The sequence below is a fragment of the Streptopelia decaocto genome (genome assembly GCF_964273445.1).
Source record: "Streptopelia decaocto genome assembly, chromosome: 1".
NCBI lineage: Eukaryota > Metazoa > Chordata > Aves > Columbiformes > Columbidae > Streptopelia > Streptopelia decaocto.
The window spans coordinates 1,890,118-1,914,772 of NC_138663.1; the positions used below are offsets into that span (position 1 = coordinate 1,890,118).

The 24,655-nt window shown below is 50.1% G+C and overlaps 3 protein-coding genes across 3 annotated transcripts; all 3 read left to right on the top strand.

Moving 5' to 3' along the window:
* Positions 1-794: 794 nt before the first annotated feature.
* On the top strand, positions 795-9,806 carry LOC309451505 (carboxypeptidase A2-like; the record flags this gene model as incomplete). Its single annotated transcript, XM_082075200.1, has 11 exons — positions 795-859; positions 2,445-2,526; positions 3,359-3,493; positions 4,533-4,631; positions 5,252-5,353; positions 5,503-5,604; positions 6,250-6,360; positions 6,685-6,775; positions 7,207-7,406; positions 8,735-8,819; positions 9,619-9,806. 11 exons carry the CDS (start codon positions 795-797, stop codon positions 9,804-9,806), a joined length of 1,260 nt encoding a protein of 419 aa, XP_081931326.1.
* Positions 9,807-13,089: 3,283 nt separating this feature from the next.
* Positions 13,090-18,149, top strand: LOC309451513 (carboxypeptidase A1-like; the record flags this gene model as incomplete). The annotated part of the gene is made up of 11 exons (XM_082075212.1): positions 13,090-13,154; positions 13,589-13,670; positions 14,546-14,680; positions 14,826-14,924; positions 15,906-16,007; positions 16,082-16,183; positions 16,401-16,511; positions 17,073-17,163; positions 17,295-17,494; positions 17,796-17,880; positions 17,962-18,149. The coding sequence occupies 11 exons, from the start codon at positions 13,090-13,092 to the stop codon at positions 18,147-18,149; spliced, it is 1,260 nt and encodes a 419-aa protein (XP_081931338.1).
* Positions 18,150-19,353: 1,204 nt separating this feature from the next.
* On the top strand, positions 19,354-23,262 carry LOC309451498 (carboxypeptidase A1-like; the record flags this gene model as incomplete). Its single annotated transcript, XM_082075187.1, has 11 exons — positions 19,354-19,418; positions 19,623-19,704; positions 19,907-20,041; positions 20,119-20,220; positions 20,367-20,468; positions 20,546-20,647; positions 20,769-20,879; positions 21,102-21,192; positions 21,558-21,757; positions 22,871-22,955; positions 23,075-23,262. The coding sequence occupies 11 exons, from the start codon at positions 19,354-19,356 to the stop codon at positions 23,260-23,262; spliced, it is 1,263 nt and encodes a 420-aa protein (XP_081931313.1).
* Positions 23,263-24,655: the final 1,393 nt, after the last annotated feature.

Sequence of the window (24,655 nt, forward strand, 5' to 3'; positions counted from 1 at the left end):
AAGGGACGCAGAGAGCTGCTGGTTCAGGGAAGAGGATGTCTAGCAAGTCTGTCCAATGAGAAGGGTCTGGCTGCAGAGTTGGGCTCCTCTAAGTTCCTGTTCACTAAAAGCTTTTTTCCTGCTCCTACATTACAACTTTCTTGCATGTGAATCTTGCTGCAACCTTTATTTGCTTGGCTGGATCTGTTTGAAACCTGAAGATTGGAGGAATGCTAGTAATTTCAATAAAGAATGGATTTAAACTGTCTGGCTTATATCTGGAAGTGTGTAACTTACATATATGAGTGAATCTGTAGCATTGCCTTGTCCCACTCTATGAGAGACAACTTGTTTCATAGCGAGTAGGACCCGGAGTTCCTCCTTCAAAATAATCACTCAAATTGAATATTTTGTCTGGAATGAGGTCTTTCTTTTGGCTGCCTCTTTGTAATGAGGAGTGAGCTACTAAAAATCTACAGTGGGAGAAAAACCCATGACCAAGAGTTGAGTGGCAGATCTCCTCACCCTGTTAAGAGTTTGGGTAACATTCAATTTGACTCTGTTTTCCTCTGCGTAGAAAAATGTGTCAAAGGACACCGCGGAGCTTTGCGGGCAAAGCTTTGAAAACAATTCCTCCCTTACAGGTTTGAATGTGTCGGTGGAAAATAATTCTTTTTGGATGTGACCTTGTAAGCTCTGATAAATGTGAGAACTAAGTCACATGGAATACAGATACGTTTTATCTGAAAAGGGCTTTCTTAACAAATCCTGTATAAATTCACCTTTGCTAGGCTGACTTCAACCTCACACCAAGCATGAAGCTGATTTTGATCTTCAGTGCCCTCTTCGGGGCTTCCTTGTGCCTGGAAACTTTTGTTGGGTGAGTTATGCTTTGTGGAAGACCTTTCATTTAAGGCTGTGCTATCCAGTTGTTGCTTTTCATGATCTTAACTTTACAAAATCTGCTTGGGGCACGTTCTTTGCTTTCTTTTTTGACTGACCTGTCTTGGCTTTGGTACTCCAGTGTTTAAAGGAACTTCTTTCTTTAGTTTCATTTGGGTTTCCCAGGGAGAAGGGTCAAGCTGCATTGTTGAACTCCTAAACTCATGTTCACCGAGGCTTTGTTTTGGCTTTGACTGTACTTAGGGAACAATCTCGAGCCTTGATCTGGAGCTGAACTTTGCCACAAAGCTTGAGAGTTCAGCTTGAGAGATCTGGTCTTGCACAAAGCTGAGCTGAAAGACCAGAACCTGGCTTGAGGTCACTAGTTTCCCTTTGGTTTTGAAGTTTCTTGTCTCGCTTTCAGTGCTTAATCCTCTTCAGAGCCTTTCTGAGCAATTTGAATCGTTATTTCCAACCATTATCTGTATGTTGCATTGCAAAATTATCTCCTTCTGGTGTATTTTCTCACAGTCTTGAAACTGAGAGGATGACCAAAAAAAACATAATAGATACTTGCTGAAATGTAGTAAGTGAGCACTACATTCCAGCGAGTAAATCTGTATTTGAAGATGTAAGAATTAAGAAATAATATACATAATTTACTAAAACTCTGGGATTTGTGAAGCCAGGAGAAACTATTCTGATCATTTAATCTGAGCTCTGGCATAATTTAGACTGGATTCTCATTAATTCATCCCTCAGTCACGTCCAGTAGCTGTGGTTGATGAACCTCATCCCTTCACAGAGGAATCCATTCCAGAAATAAATCTTATGGTGGTGGAGAAGCCAATAATAAGTTATTAACGTGGTAAAGTGCTGCCAGTGTTGATTTAACTGGGTCCAGCAAAATAATCTTAGCTCTGAGTCATCTCTATTTTTCAGTACTGCTTGCCTTCTGTATTCAAATGGTTTCTATGTTTTTAGTGATCTAAAAACCACTCAGACACTGTACGTCGTGATCGCTGGATGTTGGAAAATGCTCAGTCTAAATTAATCACCAAGATTACCTCTAGGACCGGTGGAGCGAGGCACTTCCAGACAGTGATTCATTCCACCAGGAATGGTACAAGTCAGCCCCTGATGGTATCAGCTTCTGACAACACAGGGAAGTTTGTCAGCTGTCTTTGACTAAGCTGAAGATTAAGTTAATCCCACCTTTAGTGTTTCCTTTGCTCCCCAAACATCTGACCATTCGCAAACTCAACCAGAATATTTCTTGCTCTGCAAGTTGTTGACAAAAAATAAGAGATGCAAGAATGATCCTTGTAAGCAATTAAAAACTCATCCACTTGACATCTTGTTTATGATGGAATATTAAAAATTGCCATTTAACTAGTTAATAATCTGGTGCACATGCAGCAGGTTGTGAGTTGAACTTTGGGGTGACACTAACTCAACTGCATTAAAAAAGCCTGTACTGACTGGTAACACTCAACCCACCAAACTAATGATCTTAATAACAAGCTGGTTCAACCAGGCCTTTTTTTTGAGACCATTTCTGCAGACTTAATGTTTTATTGCAGGCACCAGGTTCTCCGAATCAAGACAAGAAATGAGGAAGAGGTTAAGCAATTACAGCTTTTGGAATCGTTGGAACACCTTGAGGTATGTTGTTACCACAGCGGCATTTTTTAACGTTTCAGACTGGAGTTGGACTTAGCAGGGTCGGACTTTACATCTCATTTGAAAGGTTCGTACCATGCTGTGGCAGCTGCTGTAATAAACTTACTATCTCAATGCATGGTGTTTGATCTGCAAGTTCTAGAACCAGCTTGGAATTCAGGAGTGCTTGCACTCATATTTTTTTGCCTGCTGTGTTTCCAGTTATATTTGAACTGAGCTGCTCTTAATCTTTATACCAAAAAACTTGTCTTTTCAATGGAGTTGCTAATGTTTTTGTACTTGTCTCCCAGCGTGTGGGAGGAATTTATTAAGTTGGAGTCTACGTTCTATTGAAGCAGGAAAACACACTATAAAATTCTAGGTTATTACTGTTTGTATTGCCATTGGTGATAATTTTTATTATCACTTTCTTTAAAAACATTGATTTGAATAGTATAGAAATTAATTAGATAAGCCCTACCGGGGAGAAATGAAACAATGGGTTTCATATTACCTAACACTGTAACATGGTAAAGGGGAGAATAGTAAAATAATCATCATACAAGACTAAAATTTCCTCTTGCTTATGTGACTGAAGCTCTGAATTCAGTGAAAATAAAGATCCTCCTCTGTGGATCTTTATTTTGTTCCTCGCATTAACTAATACAAGGTCATGGTGAGGCCAAACTAAAGAGTGGAAAGTGCTGCAAACATCATGGGGTGCAATGCTGCAGGAACTGATCAATTTGGGAGAAATCAGCATTTCTAAAGCTTTAGAAGAGCTGTGCGCGGAATGCTTTTCCCACACCAAACCCATTTTCCTTTCTCTTTTCAGCTTGATTTCTGGACAAGTCCCTCCAGTCCTGCTCTCCCCGTGGATCTGCGAATCCCTGCTAACAATGTCCAAGCAGTCAAAGCCTTCCTGGAATCCCACGGGATCGAGTACTCCATCCTGATCAAAGATCTGCAGGTGGGCAACGTCGTTAGCACACGATTAGCTTTTAAATCCTGGGGAAATAAATGGCGATTCACAATCTGACCTTGTTCATTAATTCATGGACTCTTCTACACTCTGTTTGCCATGAGGTGCCCCCCTTATATCTCATAGAATCATTTCGGTTGGAAGAGACCCTCACGACCCAACCATAACCTAACTCTAGCACTAAACCACATCCCATGTAGTCTGTGGATTAATTTCTCAAAGATGATGTGTGGATCGCTCTGCAGATGTGATCTGAAAACAAGTTGGACAGTGACATCAATAAACTCACAGGCTCCACAGGGCTCCTGGTGACCCCTGAGGAATTTCATGTGGTGTTTTGGCCTCAGGGGTTTGGGAATTACAACACTGAAGTTACTCAGAATTCAGTGAACTGTGTTACGAGCAGCTCTGGATCATAATCCAAAAGCACCGTGTGAGAGAGAAGTCACCCCCTTGGGTGCTAATCCAACATATCTTCATGAGCAGTAATCTCAAAATGGCATCTAAAATAGGATTAAGTGAGCAGAAACACTGCCTGTTGGTTGTTGGTTTTTTTTGTTCTTCCTCCAAGCTTTCCAGTGCTACTCTTACCAAGCATTTAAAACATAATGCTGAACGTTTCAGGCCAGACATGAGGAAGAAATTTTGTATGCTGAGGGTGGTGAGAGCCTGGCCCAGGTTGCCCAGAGAGGTGGTGGATGAACCATCCCTGGAGACATCCCAGGCCAGGCTGGACGGGGCTCTGGGCAACTTGAGCTGCTGAAGATGTCCCTGCTCATGGCAGGGAGGGCACTGGAGGAGCTCTGAAGGTCCCTTTAACCCAAACCATTCTATGATTTCAACACTGGCTTTCTTGCCCGCTGCGCTACAGATACATTCAGCAGAAGCATCTATTTGCTCTGGACCTGTGGGAAGTTTGGGGCTGGAGCCGGGATGCAGCACACAATGTCATTTTTAGAGAGAAACTTTTGGGCAGAAGTTTGCAAATGAAGCAGGCTTTTCTCAGCATTTGAATGGCTTCTCTCAGGTTGTCCTAGATCAAGAAAAGCAAGATATGGCCAACAGTCAACAAAGAGAACGCGCCAGCAGCACCTTCAACTATGGAACTTACCACTCCTTAGATGACGTGAGTACCTCAGTTTTGAGGGGAGCAGATTATTTTTCTGAGCTTTTTTCATGCTATCTTCAATTGAACATCCTGTATTAGGATGTAAAATGTCTTTCCAGCTTCTTTTGGCACATGGTTTTGTTTTTAAATGTATTAATATTGTGGTCAGCACAATGAGCCAACGCTGTCTCTGTCAGAGTGTTGGAACAGGCAAATGTCCATCATATTTTTTTGCAAATACTGCAGAGTTCTGGCAAACCCCTTCCTTCTGATCCTCAAAAGAGATTGAGAAATAAACGTATCTTGAAGTAAGGAAATATAGGAAGCCAGTAGCCATCAAGCAGAGCAGAGGGAACGGTATTTTTAAGTTCTTAGAGAGGGTTTTGAATTTGTTCCTGAAATACGTAGAACTTGACGGTATAGCCATGCTCCCTTCCTCTTTGTGATGTTCGGAACAGCACTGACTATAGTGACCTAAGGTCAGATGGGGCTTCAAGAGGCCTTAGTAATGAAGGCAAAATGAGAGAAAAGGAAATTTCATCAGGTCCTACGATAGTTCTGGGCAGTACTGTACATAAATGTAACGTAAATGTCGTACATAAATGTAACGTAAATGTCATAATCACTTTACATTTCAGATTTACGCAGAACTGGATCATCTTGCGTATGAGTACAGTGACATTGTCAGTAAGTTCGAGATTGGGAGATCCTATGAAAACCGACCTTTGTATGTACTCAAGGTATGACATACATCACAAAATGCGTGCACACATATGTGTGTACATATACATATGCATTATAGATACAGTCCAAAGCCTCCCAGCCTGTATGAGATTTTATTGACTAAAATATGGCAGCGAGAGCTTTAAAACTTTGTTTCATTTGACAGTTCAGCACCGGAGGAACAAACCGTCGTGCGATCTGGATCGATGCCGGTATCCATTCCCGAGAGTGGGTTACCCAAGCGAGTGCAGTCTGGATAGCTAAAAAGGTCACTTCAGCAATGCTGGATTTTTCATTTATCTTGGGAATTCCTCGGACTATTTAACAGTCCAGCACACCTGTATGTGTTTAGCCAGCTGCCTACACAAAGAGTTGAAAAAATCCTGTGTTTTGTTAGAACAGCTGGGCGAAGTTCAGGTGGACAAAATGTGAAGCTGTTGCGGACTGCAGGGTTGATAGTTACACAAATAACCACGGACTTTTTGAAGATTAGTTTGCTGCTTCGCTCTGCTGACACAGGGGAACACTGTGGTTCGTTACCTTCCACTAAAGTGCCAAAACTTGCAGCTCGATATAAATGAACATTTAAATTCTGTCAAGAATGACTGAGCCACCAGAGGAGCACAGCGCAGTTTTATTCTCCCATCTCAGACTTAGTGCCAGCATTGGCTCATTCTCCAGGACAGGCAGGAGAATATTTTGTTGCATTCTTCCATTAACGTCCTGTCTTCAGAATAAACTAGTAAAATAGATTAATTACTCCATCCAAGCTCCAAATCTAATGAGGAACAGCTATGGCCAGCAGATAATTAATGTTTCTTGTCTGCCTGCCCTGAAAACCAGACTTGCCACTGAACTTATGCAGGGAAGGAATACACTGATAATCATTGTGTGCTGTATTTTCTCTGCTTAGATCGCCTCCAGCTATGGGCAGGATCCATCCATCACCTCTCTGCTGAACAAAATGGACATTTTCCTGCTGACAGTCACAAACCCTGATGGATACGTGTTCACTCACACCACAGTGAGTAATGCTCTTCCAAGTAAACAATAAATGTGAGGGAAGTAGGCTTGGAAAGTCCGTTTCTTAATGCTGCAAGCAGGAGTTACGAAAGATTTGAGCATCCAAAAATACTAATTACTTCTCTAACCCAGCTTAACCTGCTGTAAATTCACCAGCCCTTCGATTTTTGTCCATTGGCCCATCTCAGCAGTCAGCCCATCAGAAATAACTTTAGGTTCATGCCTGGGATCTCTGCCTGGTGAATGGCGACTATTTCTGGGTGGCGGTTATAATGCAAGGACTGAGATTTGCTCCTTTTCAAAGCCAGAGTGTGTGTTTGTTTAGAATCGCATGTGGCGCAAGACCCGCTCCAGGAATCAAGGCAGCCTGTGCATTGGAGTTGATCCAAACCGGAACTGGGATGCAGGTTTTGGAGGTAGGAATGAAGTTTATGCATTCGGCCTGTCGCTAAGAAGAAAGTTCCTTTTCATATTCCTGGATCCTGTTACAAGGGACCAGCAATTGCCTTAACACAAGGCATTCAGAAAGAAAATGGTCAATTAGAATGGTAAGATTGGACTAGATGATCTTCCGAGGTCCCTTCCAATCCCAAACATACTGTGATACTGTGGTAGCTGTATTTTGTAAAGATAATTTTGTATTGATTAATTGCCAGTGAGCACAAGATGAAGGCAGTAATCTGTATCATCTCAAAGTCCCTTGAGTATTTGTGCTCTATCACTGCAGTTTGAGCATTTATCAGCAATTAAGGCCTTGCTTTGGCTGAAGAGCTGTTCTTAGGAAAGCCTGGCTTTCCTGAATTCCAGTTCTTGCAGGTTTGCCTTTGTTCCCTCTGTGCACCAACAGGTCCTGGCGCCAGTAATAATCCCTGTTCCGAGTCTTACCATGGACCCAGGGCCAACTCTGAGGTGGAAGTTCAATCTGTTGTCAACTTCATTGAGAATCACGGGAACATCCAGGCCTTCATCACCCTCCACAGCTACTCTCAGCTCCTGATGTATCCCTACGGCTATAAATGCACTCAACCAGCAGACTACAAGGAGCTGGTGAGACTTTAGGACTTGGCTTTAGCTTCCTCTGTTCTGTCCAACTGTCTTTCCATACTCCAGTATGACGGTGAGATATCGGGATACAAACAAGAGGCTGAACTTTGCCGTCTGTAACAATAACCATCCGCAAGAGCGAAAAAAACCCCAGCGCAATGTGGTGCCTTTAGAAGAAAAATTTGATTGTATGCAAACCTGTGCCATGCCCACCCATTCTCAGCCCTCTTTGCTCATCCATTTTTCCTTCTGTAATAATATCTTCGAGGTGATAAGGATGTCACAATAATAATTTAAATAGAAAAGACCTCTGGAGGTCTCTAGTCTAACCCTCTGAGAGCAGGCAGGCTTTGGAGTCAAAGCCAGTTCGAAGGTTGGATTGAGTTGTTTAGGGCCTTGCCCAGCTGACTTTTGATAGAATCATTGAATCATTTAGGTTGGAAGAGACTCCCAAGTTCATCAAATCCAACCATAACCCACCCCTGGCACTGCCCCGTGTCCCTGAGAACCTCATGTCCGTCTGTCCAACCCTCCAGGGACGGTGACTCCAGCACTGCCCTGGGCAGCCTGTTCCAATGCCCCACAGCCCTTTGGGGAAGAAATTGTTCCCCACATCCAACCTCAACCTCCCCTGGCGCAACTTGAGGCCGTTTCCTCTGCTCCTGGCGCTTGTTCCTGGGGAGCAGAGCCCGACCCCCCTGGCTCCGAGCTCCTTTCAGGCAGTTGTAGAGAGTGAGGTGTCCCCTCAGCCTCATTTTCTCCACGCTTGATTAATTGTTTTGATTTGTTTTGCTGTTTCTGAAGACAAATTCCACAGTTTCTCCAACCCAATTTCCCCACTGTCACGGGGATTTTCTTTTCCCCTGATACCTAAATACCCTTGTAGCGATTTGTTTGTTGCCACTCGCCCTTTTCCCCTACACCTCCAAGAAAATCCTGGCTCTGTTTTCTCCACAACCACCTGTTACTTGGTTGAAGTGAGTCCAACGCCAACCAGTGAAGATCTCCAATTGCCTTGGGTTTTTCTGGTATCTCTTGAACCTGCTCTTGACAAGACAGCCGGTGAGACGACACACTGGGTGGTCAGATACAGAACCTGCTATGATTTAATTCACCTACAATGTCACTTCCCAAAAATACTGTGGAAACCGTGAGCGCTGTCACTAGTATGAGTGATGAAATAGATTGATTTGGCATTAGTTTATTGGGGGGAGTGAAAGATTGGAGATTTTGTGAAAGATTGTGGAGATATTCCCGAGTGTGGTTCAGACTGGTGCAATCTTAACATTTTGTCTCATTTTCTGACTCGTCCTTCATCATCTCCTCTCCAGGATGCCTTGGGAAGAGCTGCTGCCCGTTCCATCCGGTCCCTGTACGGCACCACATTTACAGTGGGGAGCATTTGCAATACTATCTGTGAGTATTTTACTAGTCCGAGCTTTTTGGGCTGTCCCAGGGAAACAGTCTCTGTCCTCCCCACAGGGTCTCTCTCAGTCTCCTGGAAGCAGCGATGACTGTAGAGAAACACCACCAGTCGAACGTCAGAGCCGAGTGTTGGCATAAAAAACTAATATGTGTCCTGCACTAATATAAAAAGAAGAATCACAGAATCACTTTGGTTGGAAAAGACCCTCAAGGTCATTGAGTCCAACTGTTAACCCACCCCTGGCACTGCCCCATGTCCCTGAGAACCTCATGTCCGTCTGTCCAACCCTCCAGGGATGGTGACTCCAGCACTGCCCTGGGCAGCCTGTTCCAATGCCCCACAGCCCTTTGGGGAAGAAATTGTTCCCCACATCCAACCTCAACCTCCCCGGGCGCAACTTGAGGCTGTTTCTTTTTGTCCCTGTCTCCCCTCAGCTCCTGTTCTCCAGCTGAACCCCCCAGGTCCCTCAGCCGCTCCATCACATTGTGCTCCAGCCCCTCATCAGCTCTGTTCCCTTCTCTCCACTCGCTCCAGCACCTCAAGGCCTTTCTTGGCGTGAGGGGCCCAGAACTGCCCCAGGATTGGCGGTTTGGCCTCCCCAGGTCCCAGCACAGGGACGGTCACTGCCCTGGGCCTGCTGGCCACACCAGTGCTGGTCCCAGCCAGGATGCTGGTGGCCTCTTGGCCACCTGGGCACACGCTGGCTCATGTTCAGCCGCTGTCAACCAGTAGCAGAACTGAAATCAATCCTCTGTTCACCCCTCTGGCTCTTCTCCCTTTCTCTTTCAGACCAAGCAAGTGGTGGCAGCATTGACTGGAGCTACGATTACGGCATCAAATACTCTTTTGCCTTTGAGCTGCGAGACACAGGTCGCTACGGTTTCCTCCTGCCCGCCAGCCAAATTATCCCAACTGCACAGGAGACCTGGCTGGGTCTGCAAAAAATCATGGAGCACGTGCGAGACAATCCCTACTAAAAGCTGGGGTGGGAATCTGCTCTCTGTACAGCAAGGTCATAAATCCTCTTCCCTTGACGTGGTTGTGACAGCACCTGGCTGAATAAAGACGCCGTGTGCGTTCCTCCTACAGCTAATACATCTGTGTATAAAAAGCATTTAGCGCTTGTCTTGTTCACTGCATCTCTGTGCACGTAGTAGACCTTTTAGAAGACGCAGTTGTCGTCCACCTCAAGGAGACACAGTAGGAACAGTGACAAGGGGAGGATGGAAGATGTGAGCACTCGTGTGGCTGTTGAGATGTCAGAGCGACCTCCGGTGAGGCGAAGTGAGCAGGTTTTTTCCCACCCAGAGAAACAAGAAATCATCTGAGGGTCTTGTATCAGTGTGGAAGGTGAGGAGAGATTAAATGTAAGAGCAGAAGGAGGTTCTAGGGAAGGAGGAGATGCTCGTGGCTGCTGCAAACCGTCCTGCCTCGTGCCCTCTGCAGCTCCATCTCTTTTAGTCAATGCAAAATGTATTTTCTCACTCTTAGCAGCATTTTGTCCTTCTGCAAAGCCCCTTGCAGCAGCCACCTCCCAACCAGCCCTGTAAGCAGCGCAGGAACTGCGTGACCCTGCCCTACCCTCCAGTACCATCTGGTGGCTGTTTAGAGAGGACAGGGAAGAATTTCCTTTTTCAGCTCCGTGTTGCTGCTTTTGTTCATCCTGGAGCTCTGGCAGAGCTCAGTTTTTGGGGCAGAACGGGCTGGTGCGGAGAACCTGACTTCAAGCAACGTAATTCAGGCTGCGAAACTTCACAGGAGGAAATGGAAGGCATTTAATTTCCTTTAATGAGCCTCAGGACACTGCCAAACCACCAACTGCTGGTAAAACGGGGAGGTCTGCTGGCCTAATTTCCCCAAATATTTGTCTTGCTTAGAGGGAGAACGGAGGTGGGAGGACACCCCCTCTCCTCCTCACTCCCTCAAGAGCCTTCCTCCCTCATTCGGTTGTTCAACCTGCTAATTTCTTGTGGATTAAGAGCAAACAGCTCAGGGCCACGTGTAGGAGCCACTGAGGGATCAGAGATTAGCAATCCCTGCTGCTGTTGCCAGGATTATCAAGTCTAACAGGTTTATCTTGATATCCTGTGGTCCCCTGAGCAGCTGGGGAGTTACTCACTCCTCCGTGAACGTGGCAGGAGAGAAAACACACCTGACACAGCGAGTAAACTATTAGTTCAGAGTCCAAGGAGGCTTTTCACAGGGAAAAGAAGGTGAAGGTGCAGCTGAGGCTTTGAGAAGAACCACGTGGGTTTGGTTTTGTTTTAAATGGAGATGTTTTTGGAAAGCAAACCTGAGTACAGGGCAGCTGGTGCTCTCTGCTCGTGTCCCCATCCCCTCTGCTTGTGGCCCTGTCTGGTGGCACCTGCTTCCCAAACTGACCCACCCTTCCAAAATCTCGTCCTCTAGCTGCTCATAAAAGCCACAGCTGGTAAACCCCCAAGGTTTTACCCAGGGCACACGGTTGGCTCCTGGATCCAGCTGAGCCGCTGTCACCGGAGCAGGGACCTTATGACAAATGTTGACAGGAGCTGCAGAGCCTGAGGAGCATCACCCTGGCTTTGAAGTTTCATCCAGATCTTGAGGCCACCTGGGCCTTCTTGTAAGCACATGGCTGATGACAACTGCATCCTGTTCTTGGACACCTGGCACCAAGGAGACCTGGAGAAAGACAGATGGAGGCCACCAAGAGGGACAGGAGGATGTGTCCCATGATGAGATGCTGAGGGAGATGGGATGGTTTGGCCTGGAGATGAGACAGCTTTGGGGTGGGGGGACCTAACACAGCCCCTCCTGTCTCTATGATGTTATTGAGATAACGGAGCCAAACTCTTCACTACAAAGTGTGATGGGAGAGACATCAGCATCAGATGAAGCAACATGGACACAGGAAAATGTTCTTCCAGCAGCAGGACACGTCACCCAAAGGGGCTCCATCCTTGGAGGACTTCAAGACCCAATGTGGAGGAACCTGATCTGCCCCTAGAAGTGATTTGGCTTTGTCCAGAAGGTTGGATACAGACTTTCTGTTGTCTCTTCCCACCTCAACTACCCCATGATCCTGCCTCACTGAGAACCTCTACACTGGCACCACCAGCATCACCAGTTCCACATTATTGAGCCATAACGGACCCCCCCGACCATGGTGCCTTCCCCACCTGGCGCAAGCAGAAAGACGACCTGATTTTAATGGGAAAAAAAAAACCCCAAAACAAATCAAAACAAAAGAAAACACAGAAGATGTCTGCTAAAAAACTGCCCGAGACGACGTCTGCCAGCCTGGGAACCCGGCCCAGGAACACGGAACATCCTTGACAAGAGCAGGTGGGAGCTCGGGGTCATCGTAGATAAGTGTCCAACAAAGACGCTGCTGTAACCTGAGGAACAAAGGCGCTGCTGTAACCTGGGGAACAAAGAAACCACTATAATGAACTGACCTACGACAGCAAAAATCAGCACCGGCTGCTCCAGGAGCCGCTGTCCTGCGCCCACTCGTGCATCTACACTAAAGACGTAAAAATAACTCCCCTTTTACCCCAAACCGAGGCCCTGCAGGGATGAATCCCAGGTGAATATACCTGTACAACCCCTTGGAGCCTCACTGGGGGTGCCCAACTCGGGCCACCGTGACATCCATCGTCTTTCAAGTGAAACTCCATCCATTGTCAACTGGCCCCACTCCTGCGAGCGGTTTGATGAACGGCACCGGTAATAATTTGAATGGTATATTTTGAATTTTTTATATATGTATAGGTGTGCATATAAGTAATTAATCATAAATATACGTTTATATGCTTGCTTTTCTGCTAGTAATTTTGTAGTAACTTGTAATACACACTTGCTTTACTAATCATAATTACACTTGACTTATAATAGTAATCTGTAATAAAGCAATTTGTGGAAACGAAGCACCGTGTCCTTGTGTACTCTGGGGTCTTCTGACCCCACTGTTGCCACCGCCGCACACCCGTGGGCTGGGTGGTGACTGTGACCGCGACCACCAAACCGGGTGCGTGGACACGCGTCCTCCCTGAGCGCCGAGGAGGACGGTATCAGTTCCTCCCTAATTTGGCTGCTCTCTTATTGACTTCGCCAAATCAAGCGGACACTTGGGCTCCTGGGAGCCCTTCCTCTCTGCTCTGTTGCTGTGTGGGGACAGCAGACGTGGCATTGGTGAGAAGGTCCCCAAGAGCCCCTGGGGCTGTATATAGGGGGGTATATACGTCCTCGGGGGCTGAGGCTCGTCTGCACCCACTCACCATGAAGATCCTGCTGGTTTTTGCTGCCCTTGGGGCAGCCGCCCGCAGCGAGAAGCTTTTCACGGGGTGAGTCCTGCTGAAAACAGGGGGTGGTGGGTCACCTTGCTTGGGGACAGGGATTGAACTGAGAGATATCCAGCCTCGTTCATCCTCCTTTGGGGTCAGTGATGAGGGTAACATCCCAAAGGAGGGAAATCCATCAGCTTTTGATGCATTATTAGTTTAGATTGGATCTGGGGAACAATTTCTTCCCCAAAGGGCTGTGGGGCATTGGAACAGGCTGCCCAGGGCAGTGCTGGACTCACCATCCCTGGTGGGTTGGACAGACAGAGATGAGGTTCTCAGGACATGGGGCAGGGACAGGGGTGGGGTAACGATTGGACTCAATGATCCTGAGGGTCTTCTCCAACCAAAACGATTTGATGATTCTATGAACAGCTCCTTCTCCCCTCATCCTGTAATCCCTCCCCCATGTCCTGATGTCTCTGCCTCCCTTACAGGGACCAGGTTCTCCGCATCACGGCCAGCAACGAGGAGCAGATCACCCAGCTCAGGGTACTCGGGGAGCAGGCAGAGCTGCAGGTGAGTGCGATGGGGCCTTGAGCTCCCTCCAGCATTAAACAAACCCTGATGACATCCAGGGCTCCCTCCTCCTTTTGGCCCATTCAATTTTCCTTCACATTTTGGGTACGTTTAATTTATATGTAAATTGAGAACAAGTCTTACAAGGAGCAGCTGAGGGACCTGGGGGGTTCAGCTGGAGAACAGGAGCTGAGGGGAGACCTTCTGATCTCTGAACTGCCTGAAAGGAGCTTGGAGCCAGGGGGGGGGTCGGGCTCTGCTCCCCAGGAACAAGCGCCAGGAGCAGAGGAAACGGCCTCAAGTTGCACCAGGGGAGGTTGAGGTTGGATGTGGGAACAATTTCTTCCCCAAAGGGCTGTGGGGCATTGGAACAGGCTGCCCAGGGCAGTGCTGGAGTCACCATCCCTGGAGGGTTGGACAGATGGACATGAGGTTCTCAGGACCTGGGGCAGTGCCAGGGTTGGGTTAACAGTTGGACTCGATGATCCTGAGGGGCTTTTCCAACTAAAATAGTTCTGTGATTCCATTCTATAACCTGCATCACAAAGCTGATGTAAGGAGATACTTCTATTGAATTAAAAAGCAAAACTAGCACACGGCAACCCCAGCGTCTCATCATTTCTGCTCAAATCACAGAAACTCCTCATTCAAAGGGATGTTTGCAACCAAGTGACTTGCAATGAAAAACATTTATGTAGAAGATCCATTGAGGGAGGCAAAGGGACCTTGAACCTTCCTGGTACCCACACACGTCCCCAGACTTGTCCAAAGACCTTTTAAAATCCTTCAGTGGAAACTCGTATGAGAGCCTTTTCAGTGCTGGGGAGCTCACCAGCACAGGACAGGGCCAAGCTCTTTCTTCTCCTCCACACCAGGTTGACTTTTGGCGTCGCCCCACCCGCCCTGGCCACCCGGCCGACCTGCGGGTGCCCTTCTCCAGCCTCCCAGCCGTTAAAACCTTCCTGGAGTCCAACAACATCTCCTACAGCATCATGATTGAGGACGTGCAGGTAAGGACTGCGGTGGGGAGCAGTGGCTCTGTTGCAATAGAAGGTCCAAAAAGTTGGAAAACAGGAGGAGATGGAAGGAAAACCCAACCCCCTGTGCCTTCCAGCCTGTTTGTAGTTGGTGGTTTTTTTTCTTCCTCCTAAACAGGAACTGTTGGACGAGGAAAAGAGAACCATGGTGAAGTCTAGGAGGATAGAGAGGAGCACCAGCACGTTCGATTTTGCCTCTTACCACACAATAGACGAGGTACTTTGCTCTGCAGCACATTCGCTTCATCTCACAGAGGGGCGTGCTCAGCCTGTGCCATGGTTGGATCCATGTGGTGACATTCATAGTGGCAGCAAGACCCCTGGGACATGTCTCTCCTCCTTGGGTGGAGGTTTTAGCTGATCCAGGAGACCGGGCGTCCCTCCATGTGCAGCGTGGCCTGTCCCGGCACCTTCCCACCTCACTGAAGACATCTTGATCTCTAATGCCAAGAAAGGCCTTGAGGTGCTGGAGCGAGTGGAGAGAAGGGAACGGAGCTGGTGAGGGGCTGGAGCACAAGTGTGATGGGAGCGGCTGAGGGACCTGGGGGGTTCAGCTGGAGAACAGGAGCTGAGGGGAGACCTTCTGATCTCTGAACTGCCTGAAAGGAGCTTGGAGCCAGGGGGGTCGGGCTCTGCTCCCCAGGAACAAGCGCCAGGAGCAGAGGAAACGGCCTCAAGTTGCGCCAGGGGAGGCTGAGGTTGGATGTGGGAACAATTTCTTCCCCAAAGGGCTGTGGGGCATTGGAACAGGCTGCCCAGGGCAGTGCTGGAGTCACCATCCCTGGAGGGTTGGACAGACGGACATGAGGTTCTCAGGACATGGGGCAGGGACAGGGGTGGCTTAACAATTGGACTTGATGATCTTGAGTGTCTTTTCCAACCAAACTGATTTGACGATCTTCAGCTTCATTTTGGGGGGTCAAACCCTGTTGCTTGGAGCCCGGTGGGTGGCTGATGGAGGTTGTGATGGTGTTGGGGCATCTCTGGGCTTTTTCCCCCCCATCATTCATCTGCTTTTGCAAAAACCTTTGCCATATGAACCTCTCTACTTGCACAAAGGTCCAAGCACTTGGTCTTCCTCAGGGAAGAACCTGGTCTTCTCCAGAGGAGCTCTGCATGTTGTGTCTGATGCTGGATACACTAAATATCAAAAGGAAAGTGAGGGTGAGCCTCGTGATCCAGCAGCTGTTCCTTTCAGATCTACAACTGGATGGACATGCTGGTGGAGGATCATCCCAACCTTGTTAGCAAGATCCAGATTGGGCAGAGCTATGAGAACAGACCCCTGCACGTGCTGAAGGTGGGTACCAGGGTCACCTTCACCTTGCCCAGCCCTGGGAGAACACGGGGCTGAAATCCACGTTCTCCATCCAGTTCAGCACTGGGGGTTCAAATCGTTCGGCCATTTGGTTGGACACCGGCATCCACCCACGGGAATGGATCACCCAAGCCACCGGCATCTGGACAGCCAACAAGGTAACCACGTGCTCTGGAACACCAGTTCTTACCCCACCCTGCGGTGCTGCTCAGTTGTGTCCCTTGTCCCCAAGGGGTACCGAGCTGGACAGGGCTCTGAGCAACCTGGTCTGGGTGAAGATGTCCCTGCTTGTGGCAGGGGTGGGACTGGATGAGTTTTGAAGGTCCCTTCCAACCCGAACTCTTCTATGATCTCCCACTCTTCCTCCCCATGGAGATTGCCGAGGAGTACGGCCAGGACCCCTCTGTCACCGCCATCCTGGACAGCATGGACATCTTCTTCGAGATTGTCACCAATCCTGATGGCTTTGTCTTCACCCACAGCTCTGTGAGTGCGGGGACACTGTGGGGTGTGGGGGACATGTCCCTGCGCTTGTCTCCAGCAACCTTGGCTGGTCATGGTTTTTGAGTGGTGAGGAATGACTTCTGAGCAGGGCCTGTTGTGACAGGACAAGGGGTGATGGTTTGAAACTAAAGGAGGGAGATTCAGGCTGGACATGAGGAAGAAATTGTTGCCCTGAGGGTGGTGAGAGCCTGGGCCAGGTTGGCCAGAGAGGTGGTGGCTGAACCATCCCTGGAGACATCCCAGGCCAGGCTGGACGGGGCTCTGAGCACCCTGAGCTGCTGAAGATGTCCCTGTCATGGCAGGGGGGGCACTGGGGGAGCTTTGAAGGTCCCTTCCAACCCGAACCCTTCCAAGATTCTACAAACCCAACCTGCACCTCTTCAACTCAACCTCCCCCACTCAAACCTCAACCTCTTCAACCTCCTTGACCCAACTTCAACCCCACCTCAACCTGAGCTGGTGAAGATGTCCCTGCTCATGGCAGGGGTGGCACTGGATGAGCTTTGAAGGTCCTTTGCAACCCAAATTATTCTACGATTCTAGGACCGCCTGTGGCGCAAGACAAGGTCCATCAACGCCGGCTCCCCCTGTGTTGGCGTGGACCCCAACCGAAACTGGGACGCTGGCTTTGGAGGTGAGAGCTGGGCCACCAGGTCCCCACATTGGGCATCACTTGTGCCTCAAAGCGTTGAAGTTTCCTGCTAGAGGGGAGATACCTGGGGGCTACAAACCTTTCCCCGGGGACACCTCTCTGCATGGTCCCAGGCCCCGGCGCCAGCAGCGACCTCTGCTCCGAGACCTACCATGGCCCTTACGCCCACTCCGAAAGTGAAGTAAAAGCCATCGCAGACTTCATCCTTGGCCACGGGAACGTGAAATCGGTCATCTCCATCCACAGCTACTCCCAGATGCTGCTTTTCCCCTATGGCTACAAGACAGCACCCGTGCCCAACCACCAGGAAATGGTGAGATGGCCCCAAAATGTAGACGTGGGGCTGTGAGCACCAGCCTTGCTGGAAAAGTCAGGTCAGATCATGCCAGGACCCTCCCTGCTCCTCCCATGAGATACAACCTGCACATTGGAGCCCATCACTTGGTTCTTGGAGGGAGGGCAATTGCAAGATGTACCTCCCATCCATCAAAAATTAAGGGTGTTTTGGGGAAAAGCAAGAGCAGAGGGGGCTCTAGACCCCGCTGCCCCCTGTTTTCTGTTGCCCAAAGGTCTTGGCCCACCAGTTATCACCACTTGTGGGCTCTTCCTTGCAGAACGAACTGGCTAAAAAGGCGGTGAGCGACTTGGCTGCCGTGTACGGGACAAAATACACCTACGGCAGCATCGCAGACACCATCTGTAAGTGTCCCTCATCCTGTGGCGTCGTGTCCACCACGAACGCTCAGCGTTGGGACCACATCTCCCCTCTTCTCCCCACAGACGCAGCAGATGGCACCGCCATCGACTGGGCCTACGACAACGGGGTGAAATATTCCTTCACCTTCGAGCTGAGGGACTCGGGACGTTACGGTTTCCTGCTGCCCAGCGCCCAGATCATCCCCACCGCTACCGAGACCTGGCCGGCGCTGTTGGACATCATGGTCCACGTCCTGGAGCATCCGTACTGAACCTGGTGTCCCCTACAAAATCGCCTTGTCTCAATAAATAATGCCGGAGAGTTTAGGGTTTAAGGCTGGCACCTGTATTTTTTCCATGCTAGATTTCAAAAAAATGGTGAAAAAGGATCCCCAGCCCTACAGGTTTATTCTTCCCCTGTGGCTTTGACCCTGCAAGTTCCCATCTATTGGGGACAACAGCCCTGAAGGATTTGGGAAAGGATGGGTGTTTTTTAGGCAACTAAATGCAAATTTGTGGGGTTTTGGGCAACTTTGTTCCATTGTCCCTTCCCTGGGGCTGAGAGAGGTGACACTGGGCACCCTCAGGGCCATCGCTGGTGCAAAGCACTTCCAGGGATGGTCGTCACCTGCTCTGACCTCTGTCCTGTGATGGCCTTTAAACCAATTTCGTGCCGGCATCACCATGGCCACAGTTTAGGCATCTGGCTCACTGAGCCCTCCCTGCCAAAATTCACAGAGAATTATGGAATCATTTTGGTTGGAATACATGTTCAAGATCAAGTTCAACCATTAAGCCACCCCTGTCCCTGCCCCATGTCCCCTGAGAACCTCATGTCCAGCCCTCCAGGGATGGTGACTCCAGCACTGCCCTGGGCAGCCTGTTCCAATGCCCCACAGCCCTTTGGGGAAGAAATTGTTCCCCACACCCAACCTCAACCTCCCCTGGCGCAACTTGAGGCCGTTTCCTCTGCTCCTGGCGCTTGTTCCTGGGGAGCAGAGCCCGACCCCCCTGGCTCCAAGCTCCTTTCAGGCAGTTCAGAGATCAGAAGGTCTCCCCTCAGCTCCTGTTCTCCAGCTGAACCCCCCAGGTCCCTCAGCCGCTCCCATCACACTTGTGCTCCAGCCCCTTCCCCAGCTTCACCACACCTCACGTTTTTCTCAGCCCAGTTTAACGCTTCTCCTCCTCGCAGCTCTGTGGGCAGTGGGATCTTGTCACATCATCAACTCTTGCATCACCAGTGGGTGACTCTGCAACAGCTCTGGCCAGTTCCCAGGACCAGTTTAGCCAGGACCAGGAGTGCTGCAGATTGGAGGACAGTGGTGTCCAGCCTTCGGTGGTGTCCAACCTTGGCCGGTGTCAGCCGGAGCCTTCCCACGGCCCTGGGAAAGGGGACAGCTGCGGGTCACCATCCCCACGGGATTTAAGAGGCTTCGGGTTGCTGTTGGGACACAGAACAGGCTCTTTCCAGTGACCATGAGGGTCCTCGTCCTGCTGGCTGCCCTGGTGGCAGTGGCCACCAGCACCGAGACTTTTGTTGGGTAGGGGGTCTGGCTGGCGGGGGGGGTGGCCGGGATGGGGATGGTGGCACCGCTTGGGACGGAAGGAGCTGGTTCAGCCCTGAGGGGACAAAGTCACCCAGTGCAAATCCCCAGGGTGGGGGGTTGGATGGAGTGGGGGTTAAGCTGGACCTACAGAGGCCAGAGCTTGGCCCTGGGCCCCCCCAGCACCCGCTGATCCCGCAGGCACCAGGTGCTGCGCATTGTCCCCACCACCCATGAGGAGCTGCAGAAGGTGCAGGAGCTGCAAGACCTCGAGGATCTGCAGGTACGGGGTGAAGCGGCGGGGGGGGCGGCTTTTGGGGACACCCCCAAGCCCATGTCACTTACTTTTCAACTTCCAAGACACACTGCAAAGCAGGGATGGGGGACAATGGGGACAATGTGGTGATACACAAGTGAGAAGCTGGTGCGGGGGGGGCAGCAAAAGGCTGGATGCAACCCCCACGTTTTGATTCCTCCCCTTCCAGCTGGATTTCTGGCTGGGACCCCGCGGGCCTGGGCACCCCGTCGATGTCCGGGTGCCCCTACCCAGCCTGCAGCCCCTCAAAGCCCACCTGGAGTCCAACGGCATCTCCTACTCCGTCATGATCAAGGACGTGCAGGTCAGCGGGGGCGGGGGAGACGTGGGGGTCTCGGGATGGTGGGGGACGAGGTCTCATCCTGACCCCCCATCGCCCAGGCGCTGGTGGACCGTGAGAAGAAGGAGATGCTTCGTGCCCGCCGCTGGTTGCCACTTTCCACCAACACCTTCAGCTATGACTCCTACCACAACTTGGCTGAGGTGAGAAAAAAAACCCAAGATCTGGGGCATTTTAGGGGAAAAAAATGACATCTTGGAATTGCTCTCGCAAAGCCCTTTGCTCCACAAGCAGCAAGGGCAGGGGATGAGCCAGGTGTGACCCCCCCAACCCTTGTCCCCACCTCCAGATTTATGACTTCATTGACCTGCTGGTGGCTGAGAACCCCAACCTGGTCAGCAAACTTGAGATCGGGCGGTCAACGGAGGATCGGCCGCTCTATGTGCTCAAGGTGAGGATTTGGAGTTCGGGGGGTGGCCAAAGAGGGGACAGGGACAAAGCTGGACCCCCCCGTCTCTGCTCTTCCAGTTCAGCAGAGGGGGGACGAACCGTCCAGCCATCTGGATCGACACCGGCATCCACTCCCGAGAATGGGTGACACAAGCCAGCGGCGTCTGGTTCGCCAAGAAGGTACGGGCACCTCCTGGCCATGCCTGATGTCCCCAAATGGCCACGAGGTCCTGCAGCCACTACGGTGGCCAACCCCATGGAGGGACGGTCATCCAGAACCCCAAACCGCCATCCTCTCTAGATTGTCTCAGACCATGAGCAAGATGAAGTTCTGGCCTCCATCCTGAATGAGATGGACATCTTCCTGGAGATTGTCACCAACCCTGATGGCTTCGCCTTCACCCACACCCAGGTATCACCCCGGCTTTCCTCACCCTCACCATGCTGGATGGGGATGAGAAGCATCTCCATCCTGCACATGGAGGCCTCCAAAAGCTCAAATCCTCCTTGTCTACATTTCCACGGGGTGGGAAGGGAACCACCGGGACCCTTTAGACACCCCAGATGGCAGCCCCATGCCTGCTGGAGGCTGGTGGAGCTCTGGCCACCAGCTGAGACGGCTCCATCCTTCCAGAACCGCATGTGGAGAAAGACCAGGTCCCGGCACTCGAGCTCCTCTTGCATCGGTGTGGACCCCAACCGCAACTGGGACGCAGGTTTCGGAGGTCAGAGCTCTCCCCTTGTTCCCACGGAGGGGTTCTGCCCTCCAGGTGGAGGTTCTGAGGCCTCTTCTGTCCCAGAAAGATCCACTGGTGTCCCCTGGTGAAGAGATGGGATTTGCTCTTTGTGTCAGAGACGTGGGTTTGGGATCCACCAGGGCTTTGACATCCCCTAGTGACCAGCGTGGTGGGGACCACAAAAGAAAACCATCATAAAACATCTAGGAGGAGCCCCATGAGGGTTCCTTGAAGGGTGGGAAAAGCTCTTGGGCTTGGAAATAGTAAACACCTTTTGACCTTGTGACTCTCTGAGCCACCCAACTGCCACCAAAGCCACTAAACACCCACGCTGTGTTTTGACGTCCCCACAGGGATCGGCTCCAGCTCGAACCCCTGCTCGGAGACGTACCACGGACCCTACGCCAACTCAGAGCCCGAGGTGAGGGCCATCGTGGACTTCGTGAAGAACCATGGGAACATCAAGGCTTTCATCTCCATCCACAGCTACTCCCAGCTCCTGCTCTACCCCTACGGCTACACCAGGACCCCAGCGCCCGACCACCAGGAACTGGTAGGGTGATGTGGAGGTTTGAAGGGGGGGTGGGATGATGTGAGGCTGTTCTTCTCCTACACAGAGGACCAACCTCCATCATAAAATTAGAAGCATTTTCACAGAATCCCAGAATGTCAGGGATTGGAAGGGACCTGGAAAGCTCATCCAGTGCAATCCCCCCATGGAGCAGGAACACCCAGATGAGGTTACACAGGAAGGTGTCCAGGCGGGTTGGAATGTCTGCAGAGAAGGAGACTCCACAACCTCCCTGGGCAGCCTGGGCCAGGCTCTGCCACCCTCACCCCCAACAAGTTTCTTCTAAATTTAAGTGGAACCTCCTGTGTTCCAGTTTGCACCCATTGCCCCTTGTCCCGTCACTGGTTGTCACCAGAAGAGCCTGGCTCCATCCTCCTGACACTCACCCTTTCCATATTGATCCCCATGAATGAGTCCCCCCTCAGTGTCCTCTTGTCCAGCTCCAGAGCCCCAGCTCCCTCAGCCTTTCCTCACACGGGAGATGCTCCACTCCCTTCATCATCTTTGTTGCCCTGCGCTGGACTCTCTGCAGCAGTTCCCTGTCCTGCTGGAACTGAGGGGCCACAACTGGACACAATATTCCAGGTGTGGTCTCCCCAGGGCAGAGCAGAGGGGCAGGAGAACCTCTCTGACCTACTGACCACCCCCTTCTAACCCACCCCAGGTACCACTGGCCTTCCTGGCCACAAGGGCCCAGTGCTGGCTCATGACTTATTTTGTTTGGAAAAGACCTTTAAGATCATCGAGTCCGACCATAACCCACCCCTGACTCTACCCCATGTCCCTGAGAACCTCATGTCCGTCTGTCCAGCCCTCCAGGGACGGTGACTCCAGCACTGCCCTGGGCAGCCTGTTCCAATGCCCCACAGCCCTTTGGGGAAGAAATTGTTCCTAATATGACGCACTGTGGAGGAGACACAAGTTGTGAAGAAGCCCTGGCTCTTCTGCCACCCCTGGGGACTCCCCCAGGCCAAGGCTACTGAGCTCTGGCATCATTTTTTGCCAGTGACACAAACAAAAAAACCCTCTCCTGGAGCCTCTATCCTGCAGATTTTCCCCTTTTCTGTCTCATTTCTCTCTCCTGTGTGTTCCCAGCACCAGATTTCCGAGCAGGCGGTGGCAGCTCTGGCTTCTCTCTATGGCACTGACTTTGAGTACGGCAGCATCTACTCCACCATCTGTGAGTAACGGGGGGCGGCGGCGCCCCAAAAATAACCCCAAACCACCCCTCGGCGTAGACAAAAACATCCCGGACGCAAAGTGACTGAATATTTCGTATCCCTCCCTTTGTTTTCCCAGACCCAGCGAGCGGCTCGACCGTGGACTGGACGTACAACCAGGGCATCAAATACTCCTTCACCTTCGAGCTGCGGGACACGGGGCGTTACGGGTTCCTCCTCCCGGCCTCTCAGATCGTCCCCGCCGCCCAGGAGACGTGGCTGGCGCTCAGGGTCATCATGCAGCACGCGAGGGACCATCCGTACTGACCACGATCCGGGGCCGAATCACCTGGATTGGGGGGAAAAAGAACGAAATAAATAAAGAAAGATGAGAAATGCTTTTTGTTGGTTTTGCGGTGAAAAGCTTTTTTCGGAGGCTGACTCAGCGCCAACACCCTGTTTCCCCGAAAATAAGCCCTACCCCGAAAATAAGCCCTACTCAAAAAATAAGCCCTACCCCGAAAATAAGCCCTACTCAAAAAATAAGCCCTACCCTGAAAATAAGCCCTAGCGTGATTTTTCAGGATTTTTGAGGATGCTCAAAATATAAGCCCGACTCCAAAAATAAGCCCTAGTTACATTTCATTTAAAAAGTCAATTTAAATAGCGTAAGTACATGTAAAAAAGTAAAATTAATCGGCGCTAGAACGCAACAGGACAGATGTGACAGAATGTGATGACTTGACTGTATTTGAATAAATGTTGGGTTTTTGTTCAAGAATAAATGTAGATTGTTGTTCATGGAAAAATGAGACATCCCCTGACAATAAGCCCTAACGCATCTTTTGCAGCAAAAATTAATATAAGACCCTGTCTTATTTTTGGGGGGAACAGAGAATAAACAACACATGTTGGCCCAGTGGCCCAAAAAGGGGATTAAAAAGGCATGAAAACGGTGTGATGTGAAATAAAAGGAGGTTGTTGGTTTTTTTCCCTTTTCTCTGGTAGAGGTTGGAAGGGGAAGAGGTTCAGTTTGACACTGAAAAAAAGCCAAGTGGAGACCTGAAGACATGACAGCTGCGGGTTCTCATCATCCCTGGTGCGCCCAGTGCTGCTGGGACATGACGCAATTGGGTTAATGTGGTTTATTTGACGTGTTTTTGTGGTTGAAAGGTCCTCGTTGTTGCTCGGATTCCACATGTGCCGCTCCGCGTTCTCCATGAGCTGTCAAAGCTCAAACTGACGAGAAACACTCATTCCTATGGTGCAATTGAATTTTTAGTTAAGTAAAACAATTAAAGCTCCCAGACTCTGCAGAGTTCGACTCTACCCTCCAAACACCAGCAATTCAAAAGGCCACAAAACATCCAAATCCACCAAGATGATGGGAAAGTAGGTTCAGTTCTTCCTTTGACGCCGCAGACTGGGAGGATCTCAAACAATTCGGACAAGTTCTGTCCCTCCGTTTCCAATGATTTTTCACACAGATTTTACATTTGCCTCCCATGGCTGGAGAGTGGAAATCAGGAATTAAACCCAACGCAACGACCGCTACGCTCATCTGTGTTTATAGATGCATTTTATACATTTCCCAACTGAAAGATCTTCCGAGCACGTAATCAATGTCTCTCTTCACTTCCCCATTGGGCACGTTTAGCTAAATCAACCCCATGATATAATTTCTCGGACAGGCAGCCCAGACAAGCTCCAAACTCAATTA